The sequence below is a fragment of the Eutrigla gurnardus genome, assembly GCF_963514095.1.
Source record: "Eutrigla gurnardus genome assembly, chromosome: 20".
NCBI lineage: Eukaryota > Metazoa > Chordata > Actinopteri > Perciformes > Triglidae > Eutrigla > Eutrigla gurnardus.
Window position 1 is genome coordinate 8,267,244 of NC_139931.1, and position 27,900 is coordinate 8,295,143.

At 44.6% G+C, this 27,900-nt stretch overlaps 1 protein-coding gene across 3 annotated transcripts; it reads right to left on the reverse strand.

Moving 5' to 3' along the window:
- Positions 1–1,539: 1,539 nt before the first annotated feature.
- Positions 1,540–27,481, reverse strand: cyth3b (cytohesin 3b). 3 transcript variants are annotated; one of them, XM_084036458.1, is made up of 13 exons: positions 27,165–27,481; positions 13,344–13,426; positions 12,930–12,994; positions 11,889–11,955; positions 11,658–11,776; positions 11,146–11,226; positions 10,520–10,632; positions 9,409–9,557; positions 8,825–8,936; positions 6,170–6,246; positions 5,582–5,653; positions 5,250–5,404; positions 1,540–3,797 (listed from the first exon to the last, which is right to left on the reverse strand). In XM_084036458.1, the coding sequence occupies exons 1-13, from the start codon at positions 27,181–27,183 to the stop codon at positions 3,725–3,727; spliced, it is 1,185 nt and encodes a 394-aa protein (XP_083892584.1). In that variant the 5' UTR covers positions 27,184–27,481; the 3' UTR covers positions 1,540–3,724. The 3 variants fall into 3 exon arrangements, with proteins under 3 accessions (XP_083892584.1, XP_083892585.1, XP_083892586.1); XM_084036459.1 differs by lacking the exon at positions 27,165–27,481 and adding an exon at positions 18,826–18,950; XM_084036460.1 differs by lacking the exon at positions 27,165–27,481 and adding an exon at positions 17,582–17,758.
- Positions 27,482–27,900: the final 419 nt, after the last annotated feature.

Consider the following 27,900-nt stretch of genomic DNA (forward strand, 5'->3'; position numbering starts at 1 on the left):
ATTGTCTTATTTGGCTTCTGTACAGAGTAATGACACAGTGGGCCAAATTCTACAACGAGTGTGTAAGTGATCGCATAAACAAACCTGATTAATCTCAGACAGCATCTATAAATCCTCAGGGTATAAATCTAAACATACAGAAGTGTTTGCAAATGTTGTGAATTTCAGTAATCCAAACTGAGGCTATATTCCTCCTCATATTTATGTGTCACTTCTCAAACAGTGAAAATGAGTTTTACATGCAGCAGTTGCTGAATTTGAATTTTGAAAGTTACCAGTGTTATAGTTTGTTCATGGCAGAGATTGATAATATTGCATTATAGTGGAAATCAGATGTGATGAAAATGTAATTTGTCTTTTACTGTATATTGTAAATCAGCTCTATTTTATTTTTTGTATTTCACACAATTTATACTCTACTGTGAATACATTTTTCTTGTGTGATTGCGAAGACACAAAACTGGTTCTTGTGGTACAATTTTTAAAAGCACTATCGCATGTAGTTACCAGGTATGCTAAACAAAAAGTCCACTTCCCCATAAGTTTAAAATTAATGAGAAGAAACTACACATGGTTATCTACATTACACACATTATTCAAAACTAAGAGGTTGTGCGTGTTGAGGGAAAAAACTTTGAAACATTTGTGTTCATCTACATTTACAATTTTATACTTTTATACTTAGCACATCAGTGTGCAGTTGGAACGTGGAAAGAACTATTTATTTGGTGTTTGTGTGTAAAGTTGTAATGCAAGAATACAATTTTTATCAGAGTATAGGTATAGTTTTGAATGTAGTGTTTGCTTTTGCAGGAGATATGTTGTATTTTGCATATTTTTTATGTGTGCAGTTTCCACAAAAAGGGCCCTAGCTTCATAAATTGGTGTTAACAATCACAAAAAAACTCATAAAAGGTACAAACTGTAAACGCTGACACGGAGAAATACGTGGTTTTTACTTTTTGTTCTTGTTGTTGATCCAATCAGTTGGCTTTACTAAAACATTGAATTACCAAAAAGCTCAACATTATCATAAAAGTAGTAGTAGTAGTAGTATAAAGTGAACAATGTATTTATAGTATTGAATATTTGAGTGAGTGGCCGTAAAAATGGAGCTGAATTCATTGAGAAAAAACTATAAATCTACAATGCAGCCTTTACTCTAATGCTTCATAATGATTCAATTGATGTGGTGTGTATTCATACAGTGATATGTCTTCTGATATTATGATCATCATTAAGACTTTAAAACAACAACAACAAACAAACAGTAGAAGGCGCTCTCTCCTCAGTCATTCTCCAGATCTTCTCTCCCACTCACATTTCTCTCATATTTTCCTTTAACCTTTACGTTTAATTCCCCGTGTTTTCCACCAGGTTGAATCGAACACAGCCACTCTGCACGACGCCGGATGTTTCGACACTCAGCGAGCTTGTTACCTGGCAGGAAACATCTGTATAATTCATTCACCACAGCTCATTCACGCAAATAAGTAGGTCAAGACGAGCATCAATAATAAATACGCCATACATTCGCTGTGAGCTTTATGCAACTTTATATAGATACACGTAATGTACAACGTGACCGATAGCTTTTGAAGAGAATATAAAAGTTAATGTAACTAACCCACACAGGGCGGTAGAAGATAATATTCTGCCGAGACCACAAGGCTCATTTTATTTTACAATCACATAGAAAACTACTGGTGTTTATCATTTTTGACATCATCATTCTTGATATCATCATCACTATAATCATCATCGTTAACATCAAACATCATTTTCACTATAATCTTTATCATAAATACAACTATTCTTCCTCACTCGTCAGTCATGGCTTTTTTTTTTAAAGAGCATCATCACAGTTATTGACCAGTATCACCATCGTACTCATCATCCTCATATGTTTTCTTATGATTATGTTAAAAGGCTTTTTGTCAAGAAGACCCCAAACTTCAGCTGACGCAAACTTCCGCCTGAAAGGCTCAGACATGTTACACAGAGTGTGCATACTGCAACAAAGAGACCGGAAAACCTATACATTATATATACACACACATACATAACTTAGGCATACATTGTTTAACATTTACACGTAGGATTAAATTGTTCCACAAATGAAAATAAATACAAAAATGATAGTTGGTTACTATTTGTATACTTTTTTTTTTTTTTTTAAAGAGGAACACAAAAGCAAGCAAGGATTCCGTAGGATAACAAACCAAATGCAAACAGGATCACAACGATACATCGACCTTCACCGACATAGGCCAAAGACGAGAGAAAATAAGAGCTTAATCGGACTGGTACCCTATTGGGCAATTGCACAGCCATAAATAAAACCTACCCAGTAAACTTTTTAAAGTTAAAATCCTTAAGATTGTCATTAAACCCCAATTTCAACTCTATTTCTAGTCTTCAATTAGCAACATCCAAATTTAATCATTCACTGGAATACCGAGTTTTCATTGGTAGTGGTGGAGAACGCCATTCCTTAGCTGTTGTCACAGGAAACAATGCATGTATGTAATCCAGCATTACTGGATTATTTCATGAATAATAGCCTCGTTCTCGCCTTGAATCTTTTTTCATTTTTGCAAGGAAGTAACGGAACGAGCAGGATCGGCCTCTGTGGACAGTTAGCTTCAGGTGAAAGGCAATCACATTAGTTACAATGATTTTTGACTGACTTCTTCATTTTAAGTGGCTGCTAACAGTCATAATAAACCACACTCGCCATTGCCATCGTTAATCGTGGTCGCCATTGACTGAAATCTAAAGGATTACAACTTTGGAAGTCCGATAAGCAGGTTTCATCTCAAGCATCGGCAAAAGCTCCTTTTCTACCCAACTAAAGTAAAATAGTATGCACATTTCAAAACTCTCTGCTCCACACAAATGAGTGGAATCAGCCCAGCTGACTCAAGACTGTGATGCTTTGTTAGGAACCTAAATGTAAGCCAGCACTATTTTCTGAGGTTACTCTGAGCGGGGCTTCAGTACGTGGCACCTGGGAGAGAATAATCAAGCACCAGAGTGAGACCACGACGTGGTCCAGGTGAGGTTTTGCTGCACCAATCGATCCGCCTCTCGCCAAACGTGTCCATCTGTCCCCCTCCTCGAAAAAACGTCCATTCATCCGCACGTTTAATCCCCCTGCGTAGCCGACCGTACGTCTGAACTCTGATGATGAATGGCGAATTCTTCGTAAAGCACAGTGGAGGGAGCGCTTATATCAATTACGCATCCATAACGTAGATACTGTGTGCATTGATATCACACACACACACACACACATCGCACAAACACAAACATATTGGTCTATAATAACCCACATGCATGCATGTGCACCTGAAACATGGCAGTTGTGCTTTAGGGGGACCTAGAAACATGTTATGACCATGAGTGGGGGAAGGGGGGGGGGGGGGGGGGTGTATGAGATGATGGAGGAACAAACCACCTGCTTGGTTGTTTGTGTGCTTCTCCGTGCAAGAGTCCACATATCTGAGCCTCCTGGAGCTCTGCCGTCCCCCCAAGTAGCTTGTGATGTCTCCCCAGCAAGTGCACATGACTTGTGGACGGACCGGGGAGAGAAACTGTGGTTTGTATTCGCGGTCCGAGTCTTTTCCTGGTTTCCGGCTTTTGCGTTGTCGTTTATGTGTTCGTGAACGGAAGGAGGGGGAAGATGGAGGAGGATGGAGGTTTGCGCGAAGATTGTCCCTCTTCACTTCTTGTTGGCGATGCGTCTCTTCCTGGTGGCCAGCATGTCGTAGAAGGGGTCTCTGCTGATGCTGGCCCTGGAGAAGAAGCCAATCAAAGGACAGTGATGAAATAAATAATAAGGGCCACATGAGAGGAGGGACTCCAGCATCTTTGATATGGAAATCTAGGCACATTTATACAAACCCCTAGCCTTAACTAGATCAAAAAAAGTTTGTGCAGTGACCTAGTTTGGTTTCCATGGTTTCTGAAGAGGACCCCCCCCCCCCCCCCCCCCCCCCCACCACCTCCCAAGTTTTTTCTTGATACTCCGGTTTGCTGGAACCTCCTCCAGAACTCGTAGTAAAACACACAATCACACACGCTCCCTCCCGTTATTCTGCCGAAGGAGGGCGAACAAAGGCCCGTGATTACTGACTCTCCTGCGTTCTCCTTTTTTTTTTTTTTTTTTAGAGCAACGGAAAAGGCGGCGCACAAGTGAGTCAGGAAGCCATTTGGGCTCTACTGAGGAGCCCAGTTTCACGGCTGCTAAATCCTGTTAGCACCAGCACAAAGCACGAAGAGGCTCAACCCCCCACTGCGCGTATCTCTGATTCCCTTAACAACGCCGCGCGCCGAAGAATGAGCCTGTACGCGATGACTATCCTCCTCTTTCATACTGCTCATTATCGTTTTGCACAACCGAATTTGGTGAAACAAAAACGCCACTGAAGAGTGATCAAATCCAAGAAAGGCTGCTGTGACTAATACGGAGTTTCCTCCATCCCTGTCCTTAAAACTATGGGAGAAGCTTCTTTATATAAGGGGAAAATGCAGACTTTTTTAAACACATCGCATTCATTTATGAGCCTACTTTCTCCATTGACCCACTTGGTCCACCATCATCTGGTTTCTCAAAATAAGCAGATGCAGCGTTGCCTCTGTGATCATCTCTACTTTGGAAGAGGAGGAAAATCAGCGTTTCCATAAAGCGCCTTTCATCTCCCCAGACCCAGAGTCGCTCTTGGTTCCCTCTGGTGTAGCGCAAGCTTGTCAGCCTCCGTGGCTCCGAGTACGGCAGCCCAGTTTGAAGCTGCATCTCCTGGATCGGTTTGCTGGGGTTTTTGCTGGTTCACCCCTGGGCTGCTCTAAGCAGTGACTAATCCCTATCATTTCCCCAGTGAACGCTCTAGTATGGAGAGAGGAGGGGGGAGGAGGGGAAGATTGCACTATATTACAGAATACTAGTGTTCTGTTCTGCTGAGCCAACGCTCTCTGACATTGCACCATCTTCTACGCAGGTGATTACAGAGGAACATTTAGGTCACGCAGAGGCAGCAAGGTCATTATTACAGAGAGCACGTTCATCTGACTTTTGCTGTCTGTTGCACTATTTAAATGAAATATCGTAATGACATAATCAGTATGTTTTTGTAACCCATGTGTTTTATTGCATTCCAGGATGCCGTGCAACATTTCAGGTGATTAAACCCCAAAAACAGGTTTTTCCAAAATGTCGCCCTTTTGCTCCAAGTGTACGTGAGTCTTACTTGATGGATTTAATCCACTCCTCTTTCTCTTCCGGCGTGGGGGCCGATATCCTGTACACCACATGGTTGCCCTCGACAACGCGCCCGTCCGCCTCCGTCTTGCAGGCTTTGATCACCTGGCCCTTGTGATTGGGGTTATAGAGCTCGAAACAGTTCTGGAGAACGGATACAAAAAACACCGTCAATGATGAGCTCATGTGAGATTTGACTGCTTGTGACCAAGAAATGCACTCCATTAATAATTTAAAAACATCTGACAAACACGGCAACAGATGAGAGCAGATACTCGACGTCTGATCTAAGGGCGAGGTCTCTAATGAGGCAACACTCACAGGTTTCCTGGGCTCCTCCACCTCCCTGATGCTGAGATTCTCCAGCGGGATGATCCCACGAGGCTCCTTGTCCTGAAGGAGAAACATGAGAGTGAGGAGAAAAACAACCAAGTTAATGCCAAGAGAGATCGCGATTTGATCGGAAAGTAAAAAGCAGGCAAACAAGGAGAGCGAGTGGATCAGAAAGGCAGCAACAGAGCGGTGCGTTAAAGAATCATATGGAAACGAGAGGGGATGATACAGAACTGAAATAAAAAGTGGACGTGTGAGGCAGGGCAAGGAGGATAAAATCCTCCTGGTATGTTTTGATAGCACAGAAATCAACCTCCTCTCGTCCTCACTTAAACTGAGCTGATGATGTGTGTGTGGAAAAGTCCGACCGGAGGACGGGACATAATGATAGTGTCCTGAAGGGTAATACCAGGGTAGCGAGAGAGGACGGTGCTGATGAAGCAGCCAGCAATGAACTTCAACGACACACACATAAACATAAAGTGACGACAAACACACATTCGCCGTCATAAAGAAAGAGAAAACAGGCGAACAAACACTTGACTGATGACGACGGCATCTTAGTGCGACACCCACCGTCGTGTATTCGAAGTAGTAGAGGCAGTTGTCAGTCAGGATGAACCACCGTCTCTTCCAGGTTTTCACTCGGCCCCCTGACAGGAAGAGGAAGAGGAGAAAGGAAGTCACACAAAGGCCGCAGTGACAGACTGGCTGTCTCCCATCAGGAGGGGAAAAAAAAAAAAGGAGCCGGGATGTGACACTCATTAATGAAGCTGACCCACATCCCCCCCGTTTACTTATGCTTGTGTGCAACTGTGAAAAAATGACGTTGGAAAATGATGTTTAATGGATGCAGGCTGCTGCCTCCAGATAAAAAGACCAAACTGTCCATTTTAAATCACTGTTATTATTAGTTCACTGCTTTAATTCAATTTCCTGTGTTAAAAAAAAAAGGCCGCTAGTCATCAACCGCATGACCGTGTCATGTGACAATTAGACACACATTAATACTGAATTAGCAGGACGTGCCGTTGAAAGGTCAACCTGATTGTTTTCTTCACAAAAGTTTGTGTCGTTGCCTTCCTTTATGTCAAAACCCTATAAATGAATGTTTAAATGTTAACCTGCAATAAAGAGAAAATCCCATTTCTGTAAACACTGAATATGACGTGCTCACAGTCAAACAGCACCATCTCTCCTAACGTCCAGCTTTGTTAAATGTTGACCAACGCAACTGCAGATTTATTGCCGACTTTGCTTAGTCCTTTCCCCAAAGGCAACAGGAGAAAAATCCTGTATGTAGCATGTAGACACGTAAGCACCAAAACACACACACACACAAATTCACCACCTCAACTTGTGCAAACTACATGTGAAAGAAGCCGGGAGAGGAGAAACACAAATGTCCGACACTTTGCTGAAGCAGAATTCTGCCTCTGGCGGCGAGTGCAGCTTTGCTGACACCGAGGAAGCTCGCCTGGTGGGAGACACATGTGCGACGTGTGCATTGCCGCTCAAACGCAAACATGAGCTCACGGACACGCACACACAAAACATGAATAAAAACCCCCAAGACCTACGCAGCACTTTCTGATCACTTCCTGTGTATCTGCGTGCTCCGACCTCACATTCCTGATTAGTTCCTCTCAGCACCAACCATCCCTCACGGTCACAAGACTTTTCACTGCAGCATTTCCTTCCTGCTCTTTTTGAGCCTATATGGGCCATACATAATTACAAAAGCTTCCTTACATTTCAACAGAGTGTCTATTGAATTAGCATGTCCAAATTTCCGCTCAGCAAAGAGCAAGATTTGCTTAAAAAAAGAAAAAGAATAAAGAAATGTATTCCTTCACATCCTCCAGGGTTTATTTTTAGACGGTTAAATTAGTAATATTATAGCGAGAACTGGTGCGGGAAATGGCTCCAGGGAGGAACCGTACTAGGATGTAATCATGTTAAGTCTGTGAGCCACAATGGGGCTATTTGCATTCGTACTCGCTAGTTTGATGAGACTAAAGAGACGTTACACAGAGTGAGAAGAATGTGCAGGTCAATGCCAGGTGTGTGTGTGTGTGTGTGTGTGAACAAGGTCATAAAACTGATCACCTGCAGTGCGTTTTGCCCTTTAACCTTTGACAAACAGTATCCAGGGTATTAAACATTTTATGGTCAGCAATAAATCAACCTCTAGCAACAATTAAACGTGTTGAAAAAGGGACTTAATGTTAATGTTAATGTATTTAAGGTGTTGTGAGCTGCAGAGCGAGGGACAAATCAAAAACACGTGTCAATAAATGGCAAAGAAAAATTGTAGATTTTGTATGACCTCATTGGGAAAGCACACAACCACATCCAACCCCCGGCTCATGGAAACGCATACAGAACAAATAATAACCGCGTTTGTTCCTTCCTAAACTACGTTAAAGGGGAATTTCAAACTAAAATCTAATATGTTTCCTCTTACCAGCAGTGCTATTTATCATTCTAGATTTCTTTTTGTATGCGTTGTCTAGTTTGGGAGATATCGGCCGTAGAGGTGTCTGCCTTCTCTGGAATATAATAGGATTACATGGGACTAAAGCATAAAAAAAACAATCTCTTTCCAGGAATCATCACTCGGTTACTAAAGAATATTGTTCCTACATGAAACTGCAAGAGGAAAAACATGTATTTAGGAGTGAAATGTCCCTTTAAATCCCTCCGCGCATGCACAAAAACACCCAGGCCTTCACTATTTATCACACATACAGCAGGATATTTTAACAACCTAATGCATACTTTAGATTATGCATATTAAATGGTTTCCCTAGCCTCGTGTGAAAAATAAAATGTTTTATTGATGGGTAGTGCATGAGGATACTTCCTCACGGATAAATCTTGTTTAATCAACACCTACATGGCAGTAAAACACCCAGCCATATCTGACTTTGTGCGAGTTCATACCTAGAACTCTGTATGTAGAGTTTTGTGCATCTTTTAAAAGTTTAATAGCTGCTTTTGTTCCGACCCATTAATGTTAATTTATGGATCTCACCTTAATCTGTTCTCTAAGTCTGAGTCAAGTGAGAGCACGAGTGATATCAACCTCACTCTGTCCTCTTCTACTCACTCGGCTGTGAGAATAAAGCTGCAGTTGTAGTGGGGATGACTGGGAGAGTAAGCATATAAAGTCAGCCGGGATGTTACACACACACACACACACACACACACACACACACACACACTAACCTAATTTAAGCAGCCAGCCCTCTCTGTCTGGGTTGAAGAAAGTGTGCGTCAGGTCGTTCCCATCGTCCTCTGGGATCTTAAAGGGTTCGCTCTTGATGCTATCATAAAGATTCTGGTCGGAGAAATGAAACAAAGAAGGAGAGGGACGTTATGAAACAAACACTTCCAGACTCCCACCGTCTCCGAACCATTAAACCCAGCGCATTAAGGGAGACATTGACGGATTCCATTTTGACGTCAGCTAAGTGAGAAACAATGATTCATACGCCGACGACTCTGGCAGCTTTAACAAAAGTGCCTTTTTTCTACTTTAAAAGAAGCCAAGGGCACTTTGGTAGAGACGTCAGCTGACACTATGCAGGGAGATGACTTTGCTTTTATGTGTTTTTCACTGAGAGATGGCCGAAAGATCATTAGCAACAGGATCTGGGGAGGAAGATCTAATTCTGCTGAGCTGCAACATTTCAATTAGCCCGGCTCTCTGCCGTGCACGGCGAAGAACTTCCTGTAGGTTTCGTGTTCCGTGCACACCGCGTCGAATACATTTGTCACAGCTAACGAACTAATAAAGTCAAAGCTCTCACCCTGAGTAGATCCTCCGGGAGGTCTCCCCCCTCATTGATCCCTCTGTTCATGGAGATGAAGCGCTCCACGGGGGGCTTGTCCCTGACGTTGGGATTGTGCAGACTTGTGTTCAGCATAATGATGGCGAACGAGAGGACGTAGCAGGTGTCTGTGGAGGTAATTATGCAGAGTGAGTCACTGGGAAGCAAGTGCACATCCCCGCAATGCAAGTACATGGTTGCTCGCTAGGAGTTTATGGATTAGTGTGGATAATAGTATACAAAAAAAATTGATTTTGTCAATGGGTCCAGCTCAAATTATTGATTTTATACTATAAATGCTGAATTTCAAACATTTTCTTCCTCTAATTCAAATGCAATCCATCAATAGATTTTCTCAACACAAAATATTATGTCTAATAAAAATTTGAGTTTAATCAACATGAGCGCCCTCTAAGGACTTTGGACGGCTGAAGTCACGAGCGTGCGCACACACACACACACACACACACACACTACTGCTCTTGTGACTCCGCATCATAACTCCTGCCAACCTCCACCTCATCCATCCACACACTAACCGCCCCGGTCAACATCCCATCCGCTGTAATTTACGCCCCCGAAACCCCGCCGGTCCTGAGAGATGACCAATAACAAGTCCGGGTGTGTCATCACTGCACCACATCAATATTCATGACCCGAGCCGTCACCTGCGTCCTCCTCGACACAGGATGAGCAGAGCATGTGCGACGTGCTAAACGCTATTGACCCGTGATCGATTTAATTATCACAAATCGTGATCACCATGCGATTGGTGAAGAAGCTGGAAAAACGGAGACGTAAACAGACTATTGATCCAGTTATGATACTCGGAAAGCAGATATCTGTTAAGTTAGAAAGTTGTTGTTATTCTACAGTGTTTTAGGATGAAAATCTCCAGGGTCGTGGCCACATGTTAAAGATTTATACGGCCGAACAGGTCCAGATGTCTACTGGGGGAAGACAGACAGTCAGAGACATTGATCTGAGGCTGAGGTGGTCTGGCTGGCCCATATTATCTGTCCTGGACTGTCTAGCTGAGCCTGACTCATGTGTCTGCGTCTGTGTGTGTGTGTGTGTGTGTGTGTGGTACCTGTGGACTGGAAGACGCCAGGATTGCATTGGCAGTACCTGGAGGCGAACGCCTCCATCATTCGATCAATCTTCTGGGCTTCGCCAGGAAGTCTGAAGCTCCACAGAAACTGCCTACAACAGCAGGAAGCGACAGAGAGAGAGCATTTAATGACAGATCATGACATACTGATATAAATGTATATTACAAAGCCGTCATTTTGTTACTTTTTTTTCTCATTATCATCAAGAAAGGGAGTCTTTGTGTCAGAAAAATATGAATACACGCCTTTAAAGGGAATGTTTTGACTACAACACAAACAGAAACAGGATGGCGATCGTGAGTCAGGCCAGGTTCATGTCGCATCAGATCATTTCAGGTTTTTTAATAGCGTTCAAATCGGCATCCAAGTCATAACGAAACAAACATGGATGACTCACATCGGCGAAAGTAATCGATATGGCGTTAAAGCCTCTGTACACCCACACAGGTGTTTTCAGTAGATGCTTCTTCTGCAGACTCCGTAGGCGTGTATAGACTAAATAAATCCTCTCTCATAGTATCATCAACCACAATGCATCAGTGTGATGTTTGACACCACAAACGCCGACGCTTGCACGTCTTTAACATTCGGCACGTGGTGTCACCTTAAGGCTTGTACGAGGTTGAGGTCTGCAAACTCATGAAGCTCCACGAACGCCTGGAGGACCTTGATGTTGAAGTCGTCCCTGGAGGAGAGGAAGGTCACACATGTTTAACTGTTTACGCTCGTTCCATTCAAACAGACACAAGACTGTTAATACGGGATTCACTTTGGGGAAACGCACTGCGATCATATTTCATATACAGTTGGGGGGTCAACGTGGAAAGAAAACGCAGCCTTGACGCAGCAACAGTTATTTCAGAATACACTGTGTTTGAAGGCAGCACGAACACCCTGTTGTTTTGACACTCCGGTCCCCATTGATTTCCCTTTCGATAAGAACCACGTCAGCTCTGTTGTTTTACTGGCAACGTCTCCCCGTCGTGGCTCTGCTCCATAAATCCAGACCACCAATTTCCTGGAGCTTTATGCCCTCGTCTGAGATCTGACACAGAGATGGGGAGGAGGGAAAAAGAAAGGTGGAGGAAAAACGGAGAGGAAAACTGGAGAGCTCACCGTTCCCCTAAGTAGTCCCCGATGACAGTTTTGTTGAGGCCTTCACCTTTGTAGAGGAACTGCGAGATGTCCTCTGGGGTGTTCTGGAGAAGATCGTTCTCCAGAAGAAACTGGATCCCCTGTTGTAAAAAAAAAGTGCACATTTTTTTGTAATAAATGGCTCGGAGAATCTTAAAAGTGTAAATCAACAGTCACAGTGTTATTGCTTCTGAGTTTAGAGCAAGGCTTGACCTTTTTAGGGTCCATGTTGAACTTCTTCCTCCCCATGGCGATCTGTTTGTTTCTTTGCGTGGTTTTGCTGAAATAAAAACCACACGGAAACCTCCATCACGTGACAGGTAAGGGTTGTGTGCTGTTGTCCCCCAGCTGTGTTTGCTCAGTCGGGATGGGATCGCCCAGTCGGTTTTATTTCCTGCTCTGTCAATCGAGTGTGTGTCGGGTTTAACGTGAGAAAACTGGAAACGTGGCTGCGTGTTACTCTGCGCATAAATAAACAGCTTAACCCATCCTGCAGCCATTCGGATGGCGCTCTCCTTAAAAACACATTTTGCATGCTTCCCGCAGGGAAATCGCCACCTTTGTGTGTCTGTGCATGCTCTGTACACTTCCTGTGTCGCCCAAAATAGCCCGAGCCCCTTTGCCAGCTGCACCTGATACACATACAAACACACACACCTGACACACGGCCTCACTCCAAACCAATCGCATGAAAGCCTCTGAATACAGGCTGTTTGGCTAATGTTTAGTCAAGGGACTGTTCCCACTTCACTCCTGAAACGAAGGGGGGTTTACACACACACACACACACACACACACACACACACACACACACACACACACACACACACACACACACACACACACACACACACACACACAGAGACACGACGACAGGTGTGAGGCTCACGCACAACATGGCTCATTGGCTTTGGGGAATAAAGAGTCTATGAAATAAATCCAAACCGATAATTGAGGAATCGTTTAAGTCGAGCAAAATTGCCACATTTGTGTTCCAGCTCATTAAATATGAAGAAAGGCTCATTTTCTCACATTCTCACAACTTTTCACACATAAATGGAAACAAGTTGCTGGTAGCAGCGTTCTCTCTGTTTGACTCCATGTCATATCATTCTGGACGTATGTGGGTGTTGGAATATTTGTTGGGATATTTAACACACAGAATTACTTTCAGGGGAATAATCAACAACTTAAAAACAAAAATGATTCAGCCCTTAAAAGGATTACTTAGTCAAACCAAAAAAATAAACTCACCTCTCCCCCACACAAGTTAGCTGCTCGATCTCAGTCATCACCTCTGCAATCTCAAACTTCAGCCTCTGCAGGGAAGAAAACAGCAAAAGTGACTTATTTAATATACTTGAACTTTTGTCTCATTCATTCTAATAAAAAGACAGACAGGGGAGGATACTGTCTGATGTTCCTAACAGTCGCATGCTATTTATTAGCAAAAAATCAATGTTACACAACCTTATCAGGATCATCTTTATTACATTATAGACGGTGGACAGTTTGGAGGCATCAGGAAATGCTCGATAGGAGTACGTTTCTGACATATGGACAATATCCCACTTTGTTCAGATGAGACATTTTAAACACTTCAAATTTCCAATTTGATTATACTGCCCATCATCACACAAAAAACACCATCCTTGCTTTGATACTCACCTCGATATCATCCAGAAGCTCTTTTTTCCTGCGTCGTATATTCGACAGCTCATCCCTCTCCTCCAAAGACAGGTCGTCAGGTACTGGAAAACACAGAGAGAGAGAGAGAGAGAGAGAGGGGGGAAATGAAAGAGCATGTGTGAGCGAGAGAGGGAGGGTTATGAGAATGGATTAAATTAATTCACCTTCCTGACCAGCTAGTCAGAGACGCAGGGATTATTAAACCTGGCGGTGTTCGATATACACACAAGTAGTGTAGTAGTAGACACACAAAGTAGTATATTTCTTCTCTCCACGTGTCTTCTGTTGGGTTATATCAACACCTTTATATTTATTAAACTGACTTCTATACAGCAGGTGGATGCACATTACACACAAACGCCACATATGGGAGGAAGTTTCTCATGAGAATTCTCTTCCCAACCAAATTAAAACCACACATACCTCCCTGCTGGAGATCACGTCCATAAATAACATCCTGCGTGTTTGACTCGCCCGCACACACACACACACACACACACACACACACACACACACACACACACACACACACCGGGCATCTGGCAAGGCCTGCCCCCTCAAATATTGGCTTTCTGATAGTCGCCTCTCGTCGGGTCCTCATTTGAGGTAATTAACGCTGCGGAGGGAGCAACGCGTCACGCAACATGCATGTTTTACTGCATGGCCACACCAACACTGTATACACAGGTGAGTACACAACGCACAGCGGCGCATACGCAATACACATTTATTTTATTCCAGCGCCGTCGGTCCCCAGGAGCCACCTCCTTATCGTTCATTTAACCATGCCACGTCGTCAACCCCCCCCCACCCCCCCCAGAGGAGATCTCCCTCTCTCCTCCAACACATCAGAAAGCAGCAACCCATTTGAGAGCGAGCTGACAGGAAGTAGGTCACTTTCACATGGAGCTAAACCAGATTGTGCTTCTCCTACGCTGCTCCTCTCTCTCTCACACACACAAACACACACTCCCCCTCTATCTCTCTCTTTGTCCGCCTCCACCCCAGTGCTTGAAGTGGGGGTGAGAGCAGATTCAAATCCCCCCACTGAATCATACCGCTAAGCAGCTTTGCAATTCACCCCCCACCCCCCCCCTTGTTTCCCCTCCGACTGTAAATAATGTAAAAAGAAAAGTAAAGTTATTTCCCCTCCTCTTTATCTATCTACCACATCTCTCTCACTCTCTCTCTCTGACTGACTCTCTTTAAATCCTGCCCTCCTCTCAGTCTTGCTCTGTAAGACAAAGTGACAGCGGCAGCACGGACTATTAGGTTATTAGGTTCTGAGGGCTTGGAGCTCATGTTATCACAAACGAGCAGCGAGTCAAGAGATCCAGATGGCTGTGTGATCGTCGCTCCCTCACATAGATGATCACACAACGTCTACAGGATGAAACAGACAGAGGGAAGGCAGAGGAGAGAGGAACAAGATATATAACTTATGAAAGATGCTAATGGGGTATAAATATCATGCGTGATGGAATAAAATGGGGATTGTAAATGCTCTTAATGGCAGTAAGACAGTCGTAACTTGACTGTGTTCTTTTGTCATTTCTCCAAAGAGGCGATAGAAGTGGGAGAGAGGTTGTTGGGACTGTGTGGGTGGAGGAATTGGAAGCATGCAAAGGGTTTTATTTTTCCCTTTATTTTTTACATTTTTAATTCTCCTTCCTGGGTTCAGAAAAATAAATTCTGACCTGAGAGACGGTCGTTGACGAAGTTTTCCTCACGTGTGTGCATCCTTTCACACACATGTTCCTGTCAAACACTGTAATGTGTTTGTGACTCTCTGGGAAACGTGTTTGACGGACCCCCCGTGAAGGGTCTGTGGGGTTGAAGAGGACTTAAAAAAAAAGGAGAAAAGTAGCAAAAAGACAACGTCTCTGTATGAAAGCCACGAGAACACAAAAGGACACTCTCAATGCCAAATGGCAAAGAAAGGGAATCTACCAACACATACCAGACATCCTCACACTCTCTGCCTCCGTTTGCTCTCTTCGCTTGGCTTCAGTTAAACAGCCTCATAAAGCTGTAATTGTAGAGCAAAGACACCCTGCAGGCAACCTATGTCTCTAATGCACAAAAAAACAACTCCTCCATCCCTCCTACTCTGGGCTGAAAGAGCTCATCTGGACCGGAGAAAGGGACAGATTCTGTGTGTGTGTGCGAGCATGAGGAAAAACGCAGCGTAATCTGATATCATTGTGAGGACAACTACTACCGTGGAGCCGAGACCGGCGATCTCATGAATTATGCATGAGAATCCAGGAATCTCTTGAGTGTGTGTTTATGCGAGTGTATTCGTGTGGAGAGCAGCCCCTCGTGATAAAAAAGCAAAAGAAAAATCCATATTAGGTTATATCCAAACCATCCATGCTTGACCTCGGGCACGGCCACGGGGATTACCGACGCAACACCACTCAGCCTTTTCATATTATGACTTGGGTGGCTTCCAGTAACAAATCGATACATAATCATGGTAGTTCAAACTTGCATACTTAGCCGTTCCCCCTCATCACTCTCGGAGAACGCATCAACGGGTAACTGTGTTCACGTTTTCTCCGACAGACGCCAAATCTTTTCAAAGGAAACCAACCACTCTTAGCCCTCTTCTCCTGGTCAAACTGCAACCCAACACAATCTCAAGGGTTCAAGGGACCTGGTAGCTCTTTACATCCAAGTACAACGGGATGGAATCGAGTAGGCCAACGGCTGTGACGGTGACAGTCTGGCAGCAGAGTCCTGACGTGTATTAGTGCTGATGTATCTGCAAAAACCAGGTCATATTTAGACATTCTTGTCAAGGCATCAGTTTCAGCTACAGCAGGGAGTAATAGAACAAGAAGGCCACAATACGCTGCAGGTGATGAACCAGGAAACCTTCAACAGGTCATCAAGGTAAACATTTTCTACCTTTTACGGTGCAGCATGAGATCTGATCGCTTCACCGTGATGACAGAACTGCACTTTCTTCTTTTTGAAAGAACAATGGGCCCCCGTAGTTACCGACAAAATGCAGTTGGTGATCAAAAAACCTGATCAAATGACTCTTTAGTCTTCCGGGTCATAGTCAGTTCATTTAGTGGTCTCAAATTACAAATATAGCGTGCCCTTCTTTAGATGGTTATAGGGGTCATAAAAAGGAAAACACGCAATCATAATCAAATTATTCACGCCACCGATGACAGAGGCTGTGTCTCGGCTCAATGACCTTCTTTGTCGGAGTCCCCGATCACTGTGTCAGTTACTGTAATAAATAAGCTCGACTGTTCCACTAACTGCTGTTGGCGTGACGTCAGTAGAAGTGGTGCTCCACATTTTAAGACTCCAATCCACTCAAAACGACTCTTGAATAATACATTAGAGTCCGCGGCCCAGACAGAAAGATCTCAGTCCTGATTCAGTTCACCGTCTAATGCTTCTGGAGATACTGGAGGGGGGGTTTGATCTGAGTCACATGACGGATGGGCCTCTATTGGCAGATCGCAAAGTTAAATGACTAAACGTCATTGACAGCCTTTCCAATAATCTTGGCATCAAGGTCAGTAAAGTGGATGGTTCTGCATACGGATACACCTGTTCCAATAAAGTTGCATTCAAACTGTAAGCTGGAAAACACTATAACTCAAAAACTGTATATTGTTATTCTTGTGCAATTCTTCTTGGAACAGAAAGCGGAGAGAGAGAAGAAGAAATACGGACCTGCAGATGGCTGTGAAATACGGCCTCTCTGTTGCAGCAATGTTTGCTTTCATTTATATCTCAGGGGAGGCTGCAGCAGCCACAACATGTTAAACACTGCTCTCGTCTCATCATTAATAGTTTGAGCATGTATTCAGGATCCGCAGTTATGAGCTCAAACTTGTCTTTTAACCCCTACACTACTCGACTCCTGGCTGAAAAGCACAACAAACCTGCGTTTCCAAAGTGTAATCCTGATTTTCACAACGGAGTAGATGAACAGCAACGCCGTAAACACGAGGAGGGCAGAGGTCATCCCCACCACAGGCTAATTGGAGAGCACTTACACAAGTTCCCAACGCCAGACTGTGGCGTAGACGCTGTAAGTCGGTGCAACCCGGCGGAGTTAAGAGCGCTGGTGAGTCAGTGACGTGCTGACAAACAAAACTCCACAGGGCGCGTGTTCACATTCATTTCAGGTAAAAGACAAGACGAAAAAAAAAAACCCTTGGTTATTTCCTGAGTGAGATACATACCACATCGCCTTTCCCTCTGTAAAGTTCCCATGATGACTGATATGCTGACGGTGTTCCTGTCCTTATAATGGTGAGTACTGGGAGAGCTGGAGGAGCTGTTAGCAGCCTTTTCTCCCCCGCTCGTGTACCCATGCGACGGCTGGGAGGTGTGCAGTAATTGTTTTCCCCCCGCCACGTTCCTCCTACTCACAGCTTTCAAGCATGCGGAGACACACAGGAACACACACACACACTTTGACAGTTCCTGCTTCTCGGTAGATGACAGCAGCGGTGTTCAAATAGCCCACATTCCTCCCACTGCAACCGCCCAGTCTGGTCCGACCAGCTCTTTATACACCTCCTCTACTCTCATCCCATCTCTTTTATCCATTTCTCTGCATTTAATTTCAACTCTTCTGCTTCAAATCTCTTTAGACACACACACAGGTGCTTTCCACATCTGCTTTCCACATCTGCCCCGTGGAACACTCAGGTATATTTAGTAGGATGATGATGGAGTTTGTGGTTCACATCAGGTCAGTGTACGTTTTAAATCCACGTACCTTTTACTGGGGTCAGGTGAGGTATTTTGTTGTAAGTAATAGCGGGACAGAGATCAGTAAAAAGGTCACGCTGCTCTGTGAAGCTTTGATCTAAATGCTAATATCGGGATGTTAACCTGGTCACAATGGCAATGCTAGTTTATGATGTATTACCGTTCGGACACTCGTATAATATCTGATAAGACACATGGAAAAACATGCAATAAAGGTTAATTTTTGTCATGTTCGTGCAAAAAAATAAAAAGTCTCTATGTGTCGGCCTTAAAAGAGCTTACTGGATGTTTTCCCAATCCTGCAGCAGTTGCTCCTGTCTAAGAGGAGACGTCCACAACGCTGCCTTTATGAAAATTAGATTACAACCGAAAAAATCAGAGGTTACATCAAACACAACACAGTCCTTTGATTCTTCAAAGCCTCAAACACCCCGATAACACAAGCCCTTGAAGTAAGACACAGAAGAGTCACTAGTCACAGTCACTTATTCATGAGCAAGTAGAGCCTTTTGCCAAATTTCATTCTGAAAGCAGCGCTTCCTCTTCCCTTCAGATTTGAGGAACGGCTTCCGATTGGATTATTTGTCGTCATATGTCGCCGTCCTCAGACAAATTAGTTGAGTGGATTTGACAGCGGGATCCCTTGTTCTCGATCTTTACTCAATTACGAGCTCGTCTGGTAGACTTTCGTTAGGATCGCTGCTCTTACCTCACATCCTTTATCCTCACAAAGTGTGGATTCTTTTACTTCCAGGTTAGGATCTGATAAAACCATCACCAAACCAGCGCATCTGTCAGAAACGGAGACCTTCCCTCATCTCATCACCCGATGTTCTTCCTATCCCGTGTAGACACCAATGACCAAGAATTCAACTGTTACACAATCCACCTGCATGCATGGCAAACAAAGCCCTGATCAGATCTGCTGAGTCGATGGCAAAACTCCCCGTTTCATGAAGCATGAAGACTCCAAACGGTGTCACCTTTTCCTGCCAACGCGTACAACCGATCACAGGACAGATCACCTTATCATTTACAGCAGCTCCCAAACCACAATCCAATAATATATTTATTTTCCTGAAATGAGCTATTATGCAAAATGTGTGCTTTTACTTTTACTTTGACGTGAAAGCTTTTGTGCTTCAGTCAGGTCATACGAGTCCTCCACAAACTATTATCACAGTCCCGTGACTCACTCAGGAATTCACCTGCCTCACCTGCCGACAGTCCGGTACGGAGGCCCTGAGCGGACAAACAGAACTAGCAGACAGAGAAACCAGGACTGCAGAGGAGGCAGGCTGTTTATGTTGGGTTCAGGCCTTAAAATGTGGGAACGAGCCGAGAAGAGACGATAGACATAGAGACGGAGAGAGCGAGAGCATGGGAGAAAGATGAAGAGATGATCCAGCTGCCATATAAAATCCACTTCTGCTTTTGTGATTTCAAGTCAGCAGGAAGTAGAGGAGGCGGATGAGGAGGAGGACAGAGAGAGAGAGACAGAGAGGGAGTTCATAATAGCGCTTACAACCGAGCCAACATTTCTTTATTACGCAAAACATGTGGGCGGTTCAGGTCAGACCATCACTCTTTCCCAGGTTCTGTGTTAAGGGGTTTTCCAGAATACCAGCCTCTGCACACAGGAGCCTTTTTTTTAAATTCTCACAACCGCTGATTAGAAGTAAACATCAGCTCTGGTTCTTGCATCATCTCCACAGAGGAGGACACTTTTTGTTTTTTCACACACGAGTAGGTGAAAGTCGGATAAAAAGGCATCAGGGATGGCGACCTTGTTGGCGGAGCCTTTGTGGTATAAATAGTCAAATTAATTCAACCCTGCCTGGGAAAACATATCACATATAACATACTTTGATTTGCAGATATGTTAAAAATTCAACATAACAACGTAACATTGATGCATTAGATGTAATTTTAGGGAGATGGGGTTGATTCACGCGTTAATGATTGAGCTGAATGAAGACCAGCTGAGAGCCGATGAATGACACTGCATCAATACTCAGTCGATAACCAATTATTTGACAATTTGCTTTAACTTGCTGGAGATCAATTTGGGCATGGGTCAGAAATCCTCCATGTCTGCTCCCCATAACACAGCTATAATCAATGTTTTCATAATAACAGGCCATCGAATGACAGTTTGAAGAATGTGTAACGGGAACAATGCGTGAAGGGAATGTTCTAAAAGTAGATGGAAATACTGTTTGATAAATATTATGAGCAAAAGAACCACTTCATAATCAGTGTGAGGGAGATTACCTTTCTCTTATGATCTGTTCTGGGAGTAATACAGGAGAAAAATCTGATATAATACGATCAAGTTTCATGTACTTCCTCTACAACTACAATACATAAAAGTTAAAAGTGTTTTCCTTTTTAGAGTCCATGAAGTGCTTGAAACACGCCGTCGTACAATGAAACTGAGCGTGCGTTTGGCCTGCTGACAGCTTGCATGTATGACGACCGCAGATCTCCTGGGAGCTTCGGCCACGGAGACCTGCTGATGTTTTCAATATCAGGAGATTAATGTTACAGCGTTTGTATCGCTCCTCTGGTCCGCATTACATTATCAAGAGAAAACAAAGCTTTTTTTTTTAAAAAAAGGTCAGCTGTGGTGCATGTAGTGATGACTGAGATTAAATACATGTGTTAAGGAACCTGCGCCCGATGGCCACTGTAAATCACTCGTCCTCTGAGATATTGTGTGTGTGTGTGTGTGTCTGTGTGTGTGGGTGTGTTTTACAGAAGCCGTCATCTGTGGGAGCAGTGCCATTGATGCATCATGAGTTATGAGTTATGGTTATCGATGCCCTAGCGGACTATTCCCTGTCATGGCCATTCATATATTTCCCTGTCCTCACTTACAGCAGCAGTAGCTGTCCCATCTCTGAAAACCATTCAAGGGTCAGGGCTACAGTCAAGAGCCTTAAAATACTGAAGAATGGGAAGAAAATGATGGTGACACAGCGGACTATAAATCACTTGACAGTGTCGGGAATACAGAAATACGACAAAGGATGTCTTTTTTTTGCTCTTCTTTTCCTTTCTGCCATGATTGAATCCGGTTTATACACACTGTGTGCGTGTGCGTGTGCGTGTGTGTGTGTGTGTGTGTGTGTGTGTGTTTCACTCCAGTAGGGAAGTGACAGTGAGCGGCCCGAGACCCTGACCTATAATCCACTAACTGTTATCCATATCCCTCCCCATTTGATCTCCTCCATTTGTCTATGCACAGAGAGGGCTGGCAGCTCACACTAATCCTGTGTGCACACACTATATAAAGAAATACTCATTAATATACACACACACACACACACACACACACACACACACTCCACAAGTGAGATAGAAGTGTGGAGTCGGGAGGTATACACAGCTGGGCTGAGCCTTGCACCACTAACCTACTTAGAGAATCTGAATGCAGCATCCATTTCCCCATCAGCCTCTCTTTGAATCTGTGCCACCGCTGCACGTCTCCATCTCTCTCGCCTCACAGTATGCAAGCTGACACACACACATGTGTTTACACACACACACACACACACACACACACACACTGACGGGTCGCTCAGGAGTCCCCTTGTCTCACATGGTCACCCCGCTGTGCTCTTCGTAGCCTTTCTCGGTGTCAAACCGAGCACCGCTGACACTCTGAATAGCACGGAGACCACGATGGGGAAAGAGAGACACTACGGCTGCAACAAACCTCAGCTTTCTTCAACAGCACCGGCGGCACAGTCACAGCTCATCCGCTCTCCCGATGAAAGAATGAATTTTGCATGATGCAGCAGCATCTTCCAGCAAAAAAAAAAAATAGAAAAAAACAGGGGAAGCGAGTGGAAACTTGCCCATTTTGCACAAAAAAACAAAACAAAAGAGAACTGGCAAAGACTGAGGATGTTCTGTAGTAGTTTACTGACACATTGACCCCCTCTGAGTAAGTGACAGAGTTACAAATGTGTTACAAATCCCTTCTTAAAAGCGAGGCTGGCGTTGGAGTGGCAGGGCCACGAGCCCCCAGGGGAGCAGACAAGAGGGCTGTAAGAGGCTGGAGGCTGGCCAGGCGCCCCCCCTCAGCAGAGATGTTCACGAGTGAAGTGGACTACAGAACTTCATACAAAGAAACACTGGAGTAAGGGTGTTTTGTAGTCGGGGAGGGGGGGGGGGATACACCTTTTTCCTGACAATCTTACATAATTGTTCCAAACCTCCCTTTTCCTGTCCACTCTGCCTTCTCCTCCCTTTCCGACAGACCTGACACACACACACACACACACACACACACACACACACACACACACACACACACACACACACACACACACACACACACACACACACACACACACACTTTTATGGAAGCCATGAACTCCAAAAGGCCCATATGGAGCAGGATGCTCTTTCCCTGAAATTGCATGACTCCAAACTCCCAGGACCTTTTTAGCACGCTCTGTTTTTTTTTCTTTCCAAAGAGGAGAAAATGCTCCACGTCTCACCTCCACGAGCCCCTTGATGGTCGTAATGCCACATAGACAGATCCCAGTCTCTGACTCAGTAGACCTTTACTGCACAGCACTGTCTGTTAGATGAAGAGGGAACTGGATACTTTCTCTAAGAAAAAAAAACACTTGTGTGTACTTTTCCTCCTCTGCCCCAGACAAAAAGAAAGTCTCGCCATCAGCGTCATATCCACTTATAAAAAATATTTTTTTAAAAGGCAATTGTATTAATGAAAACAGATCAAATCCAGGAAGTTGAGTCCAACTTAAACCATTACTGGTTTGTCATGTTAAAGCAATGTGCCTTCTGATATTCAAGGAGGACAAACTCAACAAGGGTCTGTGTTCACTGACCTTTTTGTCACACACACACACCTACACACACAGACTTTAGTCTATACAGTAACGAGCCACACACAGAAGCCAGAAGTGTTTTTTTGTGTTTTTATCTCCCCATCAGCTTCTCAAAGCAGTCGCTGAGCCGTGGTGAGCCGAACTGCTAGCGCATGACAGTGTGTGCGAGCAGTGAGAGCATGAAATGGGAAGGAGACACAGGAGGAAGGCCGCGTTTTCATTTTCCTGCCTTATAATGAACAAAATTCACGTGCTCTTTGGATCTACTGTCACAGGAATCCCTCTCCGTTTTTGTGTGGAGGCGACTTGTACACCGCCATCCCTCTGGTGCTCCCGAACATCCTGCCGGGCCCTCGGGTCCTTCACTGTTAACACAGGCTGCATACTGATCCTCACTGCCTGCCTGAGCCTTCTCTGTAGATACCGTGCAGGTAAACTGGGTGGAAAGAGTTAAATTATGCAAAAGGGAAGCTTTTCAGTCCGGAAACCACTAAGAAGTGTGTGCTATTAAAGCAGGATTTGTTCCTCTATGCTGCATGAAGACTTCAGGATGCTCCTCTCTTACGTTCCTGACAGCGTGTGGGCTGTGGGGGGAAAATACAGCAGCTGCAAATCTACTCGACAAAAAAAAAAAATCCTGAACAAAGCAGGAAGCCGCCCCGGTACTGTCCTGCGGGCCGACAGATGAATGGCTCGGAGATACCGTATGGACATCACTCACGAAGCCTCCCTTGACGACGTGCATACACTCACAGAGCTCAGCGGCGGGGCAAGCGGAGATACTGTAGGTGTACGTTTGATGGACTGAAAGTCAGTCATGCAGAACCAGAATGTGTTACAGTAAGCGACACTCGGTCAGACAAGGCTTCGCTGTCGCAAAGCTTTGTGGGCTCATCGTTGGCCCATTGTCCACTGAGCGACTGTGGTGGCAGAAGGCATTGTGTTGCTGACTGTCACGCTTGTCAGATGGATTACTAAGGTCCCGTTTTCCCTGAGCCGCGTGCAGCACGGCCGACTGTGGATGCAGGAAACCTGATATGATGATATGAGAAGAAGTTGATCCAGGGAAATATAGAATCAGACACGAGAAGGAAAAGAAACTAAGACTAAGAGACTACAGTCGTGCCAGCAGCTCTGTGAGGCTGTGCTTAGGCACAGTAGTGCTCAGAGCTAAATGCTAGCGGCAGCATGCTAACATGCTCACAACTATAATGCTAATAAGCCAATGTTTAGCTATTATAACAGCCTTTTTCACCATCTTTGTTAAGTGTTTTATCGTGGTCGCTTTCGTTAATCAGCTCTCAGTGGAAAGCTGAATGTCATTCGTTCTGCAGGCCATAAACCAAAGTAACAGACAGAGTGACTGATTTATGACGCTGCATGAAAGGTCAGAAGGTCAGCAACGTTAACATAATGAATCCTGATTTAATGACAATCCGTCCAATTGTTTTACGGACATTTCAATGAAAACCATAAAAAATAAAAAATGCCAAACTCACTCACTCACACTAAGAAAAGTCAGGGGATCACCAAAAGTATGAAGAGTCTACCTCTGAGGACCATGAACATGCAACGCAATCCATGTTGCTGGAACAACCGAGCAATGCTTGGCAACAAAAATGCATAAATGCTACTCTTTCAAACCAAGAGAAGATTTCAAGCAGGTGAAACTGAAAAAGGAAAAAAAACATAAAGATGATGGAAAAAACTGAACCCCCATCAAAAGTATGACCTGGCTTGTTGGGTATGGATGGGTGTGAGTTCATGATGACAAAGAAGAAGGACTTTCATTGACAGAAACGCCCGTCACACACCGGAGAGTTGTTCACTATCTAGTCCAGCGCTCTCCCTCACCGTCTTTCACTGGCGGCACTCCATACTTCTTTTGGCCATTTTCCAACTTTGCTCCAGCACTTCACTCCGCCCCCCTCCCTTATCTCCTTCACACACACACACACACACACACACGCACACACACACACACACACGCCTCCTGTCTCGCTCTCTCATTCCCTCTCAGACATCTCACCACCGTCGCTACTACGATTGTGTGTCCCTCTCAACTCTCCACGGTCACACGTTCTTTCCATCCTCGCGCCTTTCTCGCTGTCTGTTCTCCATCTGACACCCCGGCGTCTCACTCCACCTCACTCCCTCTCACTCCACTTGTGGTCTGGAAAGATGTGTGTGTGTATGTCGCTTTGAGAGGAATGTTGTCAACCGACCTGCCGCCTTGCCCGCCACTGACTAGACCCACGCCTGTAATCCTCACCAGCACGATCGCTCATCAACCTCGGGGGTGCTACGCCGAGTGAGCTCCCGACTCCGCTGTGGGCTCGTGTGGGCGTGTGCTTGTTAAGTTGTTCTAATAAAAAGTAGCAATTTGTGGATAATGTTTCCAACTGTTCAACACAAAACTCAATGCCAACACACACAAAAAAACAGTTCTGCAGCCTCTTTTTCCTGCAGCATCCAGGACACTATTTTTTATTCCAGATGAGAGAGCAGACTGTGGCGTAAATAACACACACACACACACACACACACACACACATATAATTCTCCATCATGATCCATCCATCTTCACTGAAAACAGTGCCATAAAGGAAGAAAGGAGAAATTGAATTTGTGTGAGTGTCGGTGTACCAGCGTGCAGCCATGCGTGTGTGTGTGTTTGTGTGTGTGTGTGTGTTTGAATGCTCCCGGCTGCTGTCAGCTATCCCTGGTCAGCCTCACACAGCACCATATGTCTGTCTGTGGAGCTGTGCTGACGTGTGCCACCGCTGGAGGCCAGGCCGGCCCACAAAAACGACACACAATGACAGCTTTATGCCCGTATGCCATGCATGGCAACGCTCCAGCAAATAGTCACATCCTGCAGCTCTGAAAGCAGCGAGCATGTGGGACTGAATACCACCGATTTACAGAGGTGAGACAACATGAGTGATGATTCTTCACCTGCAGGACTCAGTTTCTGATTACAGGCTTCTCCGAATTTGAAGAACCAGCGGCAGAGCGGTGAGAGGAGGCAATGTCTACCTGGAATCTGATTGGCTCCCCCCCCTACCAGTGTCAGAAGATGACACATAGTTGGCTCGTTCATATCATGGATGGATGACTGAAGCACCAAAAGCTCTGTATGAGGTGACATTAACTAATTCCTTATTATAAAGTTAATCAAACAACCATAAAAGAGATTCAAATCAACAACAAAGAAATGGAAAATATATCCAAAGAGATACACAAAAAATGTGCAAAAATGACCAGGAATAGACAGAAAACCTCCCCAAAACGACCAAATGAGCCAGAAAGAGACAGAAAACAAACACAAAAAGATTTAAAACAACCACCAAGAGATGAAAAGCAACCACAACAAAGATGCAAAACAAGCATCAAGAGACAAAAAACATCTGCAAAGAGATGAAAATGACCACAAAGATGCATTCTGTCTTCCTTACATGTCTGTTTTTGGGGGCCTGTTGCCTCACAAACTGTAAGGCTGTAAGCAATTTGGAGTTGCATATAGCAGCATTTAATTGATAAATGTTGCCTATTTATCTCTTATTAGGCTGAATAACCAATGCGGCTACTAATAATCTAGTAGTTATAATTAGATAATAACCCATTTATCTCAAAAGTTTCTAAACCTGCCCCTCTGCTGAGCTGTGTGGTGTGGATGTGGTCTCCTCGTCTGTGCCAACACTCAAGTCAAAGGTCAATAAAATGAGTGGGTGTCTGGAGGACCTGTTGGGCGAGAGTGACACCAGCCCACAGTTGTCAAAGCCTGCAGATCAACACACAAGTCTAGCGGCCACAGCTCCAACACCACACCGATGCACTGACAGCCACTCAATCTGATGCTGAGCCTGAAATCAGGACGACCCTTCCACCTTCACACATCTAGCTCATGAGGCTCTGGAGACCATCAGAGCACAACGTGACTGAAGCTGCAACTTCATGTCACAAATCTCAGTGTGGGAAAGACATCGATGTTGCTGCATACAACTACAACTCTATGTCTAAGTGTAAAATCGTTGAAGATATAGGCCAACTTCAGCATCCATAACATTATTATTATTATTATTATTATTATTATTATTATTATTATCATCATCAGGCTACAGAGGCACATGTCTCTCTGCTGGTACACCTCCACTTTATTGCACTGAATGCATCTTACCTTGATTGTCCTCGTCCATGGTTGCAGTCTATAAATCAAAGATCCCCCGGAAAAAAAAAAGAAGGGGAAAAACCACGGTCACAGAAAGTTCCCCTGTGCGAAAAGAGGCTGATACACAGCAAATACGCGCCCTAATTTCCCAGACGCGTTTGGCACACAGGTTGACTCACTGGCGGCGAAAAATTAGGAAATGTTGTGGCCATTTAAGCCTCACGGTCGCGAGGCGGTCCCTCCGGTTCCCGTCAGCCAGTGAGCGGTGGGTGCGTCTGCGGCGGCGGCGGCGGCGGTGCCTTTTTCTGCCCACGGTGGTCGAGCGTGTTATCGCTGTTCCCTCCACATACGCCTTCACTCCACTAGTGTCGAGAGACACGGCTGCGTCAAGTTGGCCGACGCTGCTGCATCCACGTCGGAAGTCTGAGTCACTCTGCCTCCAACATAAAAGAGTCGCGCCGGGTTTTTCATCGAGCTTCTTCTTTTATTTTGGAGGCCAAACCGGAAGCGCTCGTTGTGTTGCGCGCGACTTGACGCTGGTTGTTAATCCCATCTCGACTCCGCTACACAGCCCCGTGCTGCGCGTCAGCATTCATCGCCGATCAGTGCCCACGTGACCCCAGGCAATCACGAGATTAGACCAAAACACACCGTTTTTATTGATTATACGACGCGGTTTGATTATACTGTGACATTTGGTTATACCCCAATAATTAATGGCAATTTAATTTAACATGTACTAGAA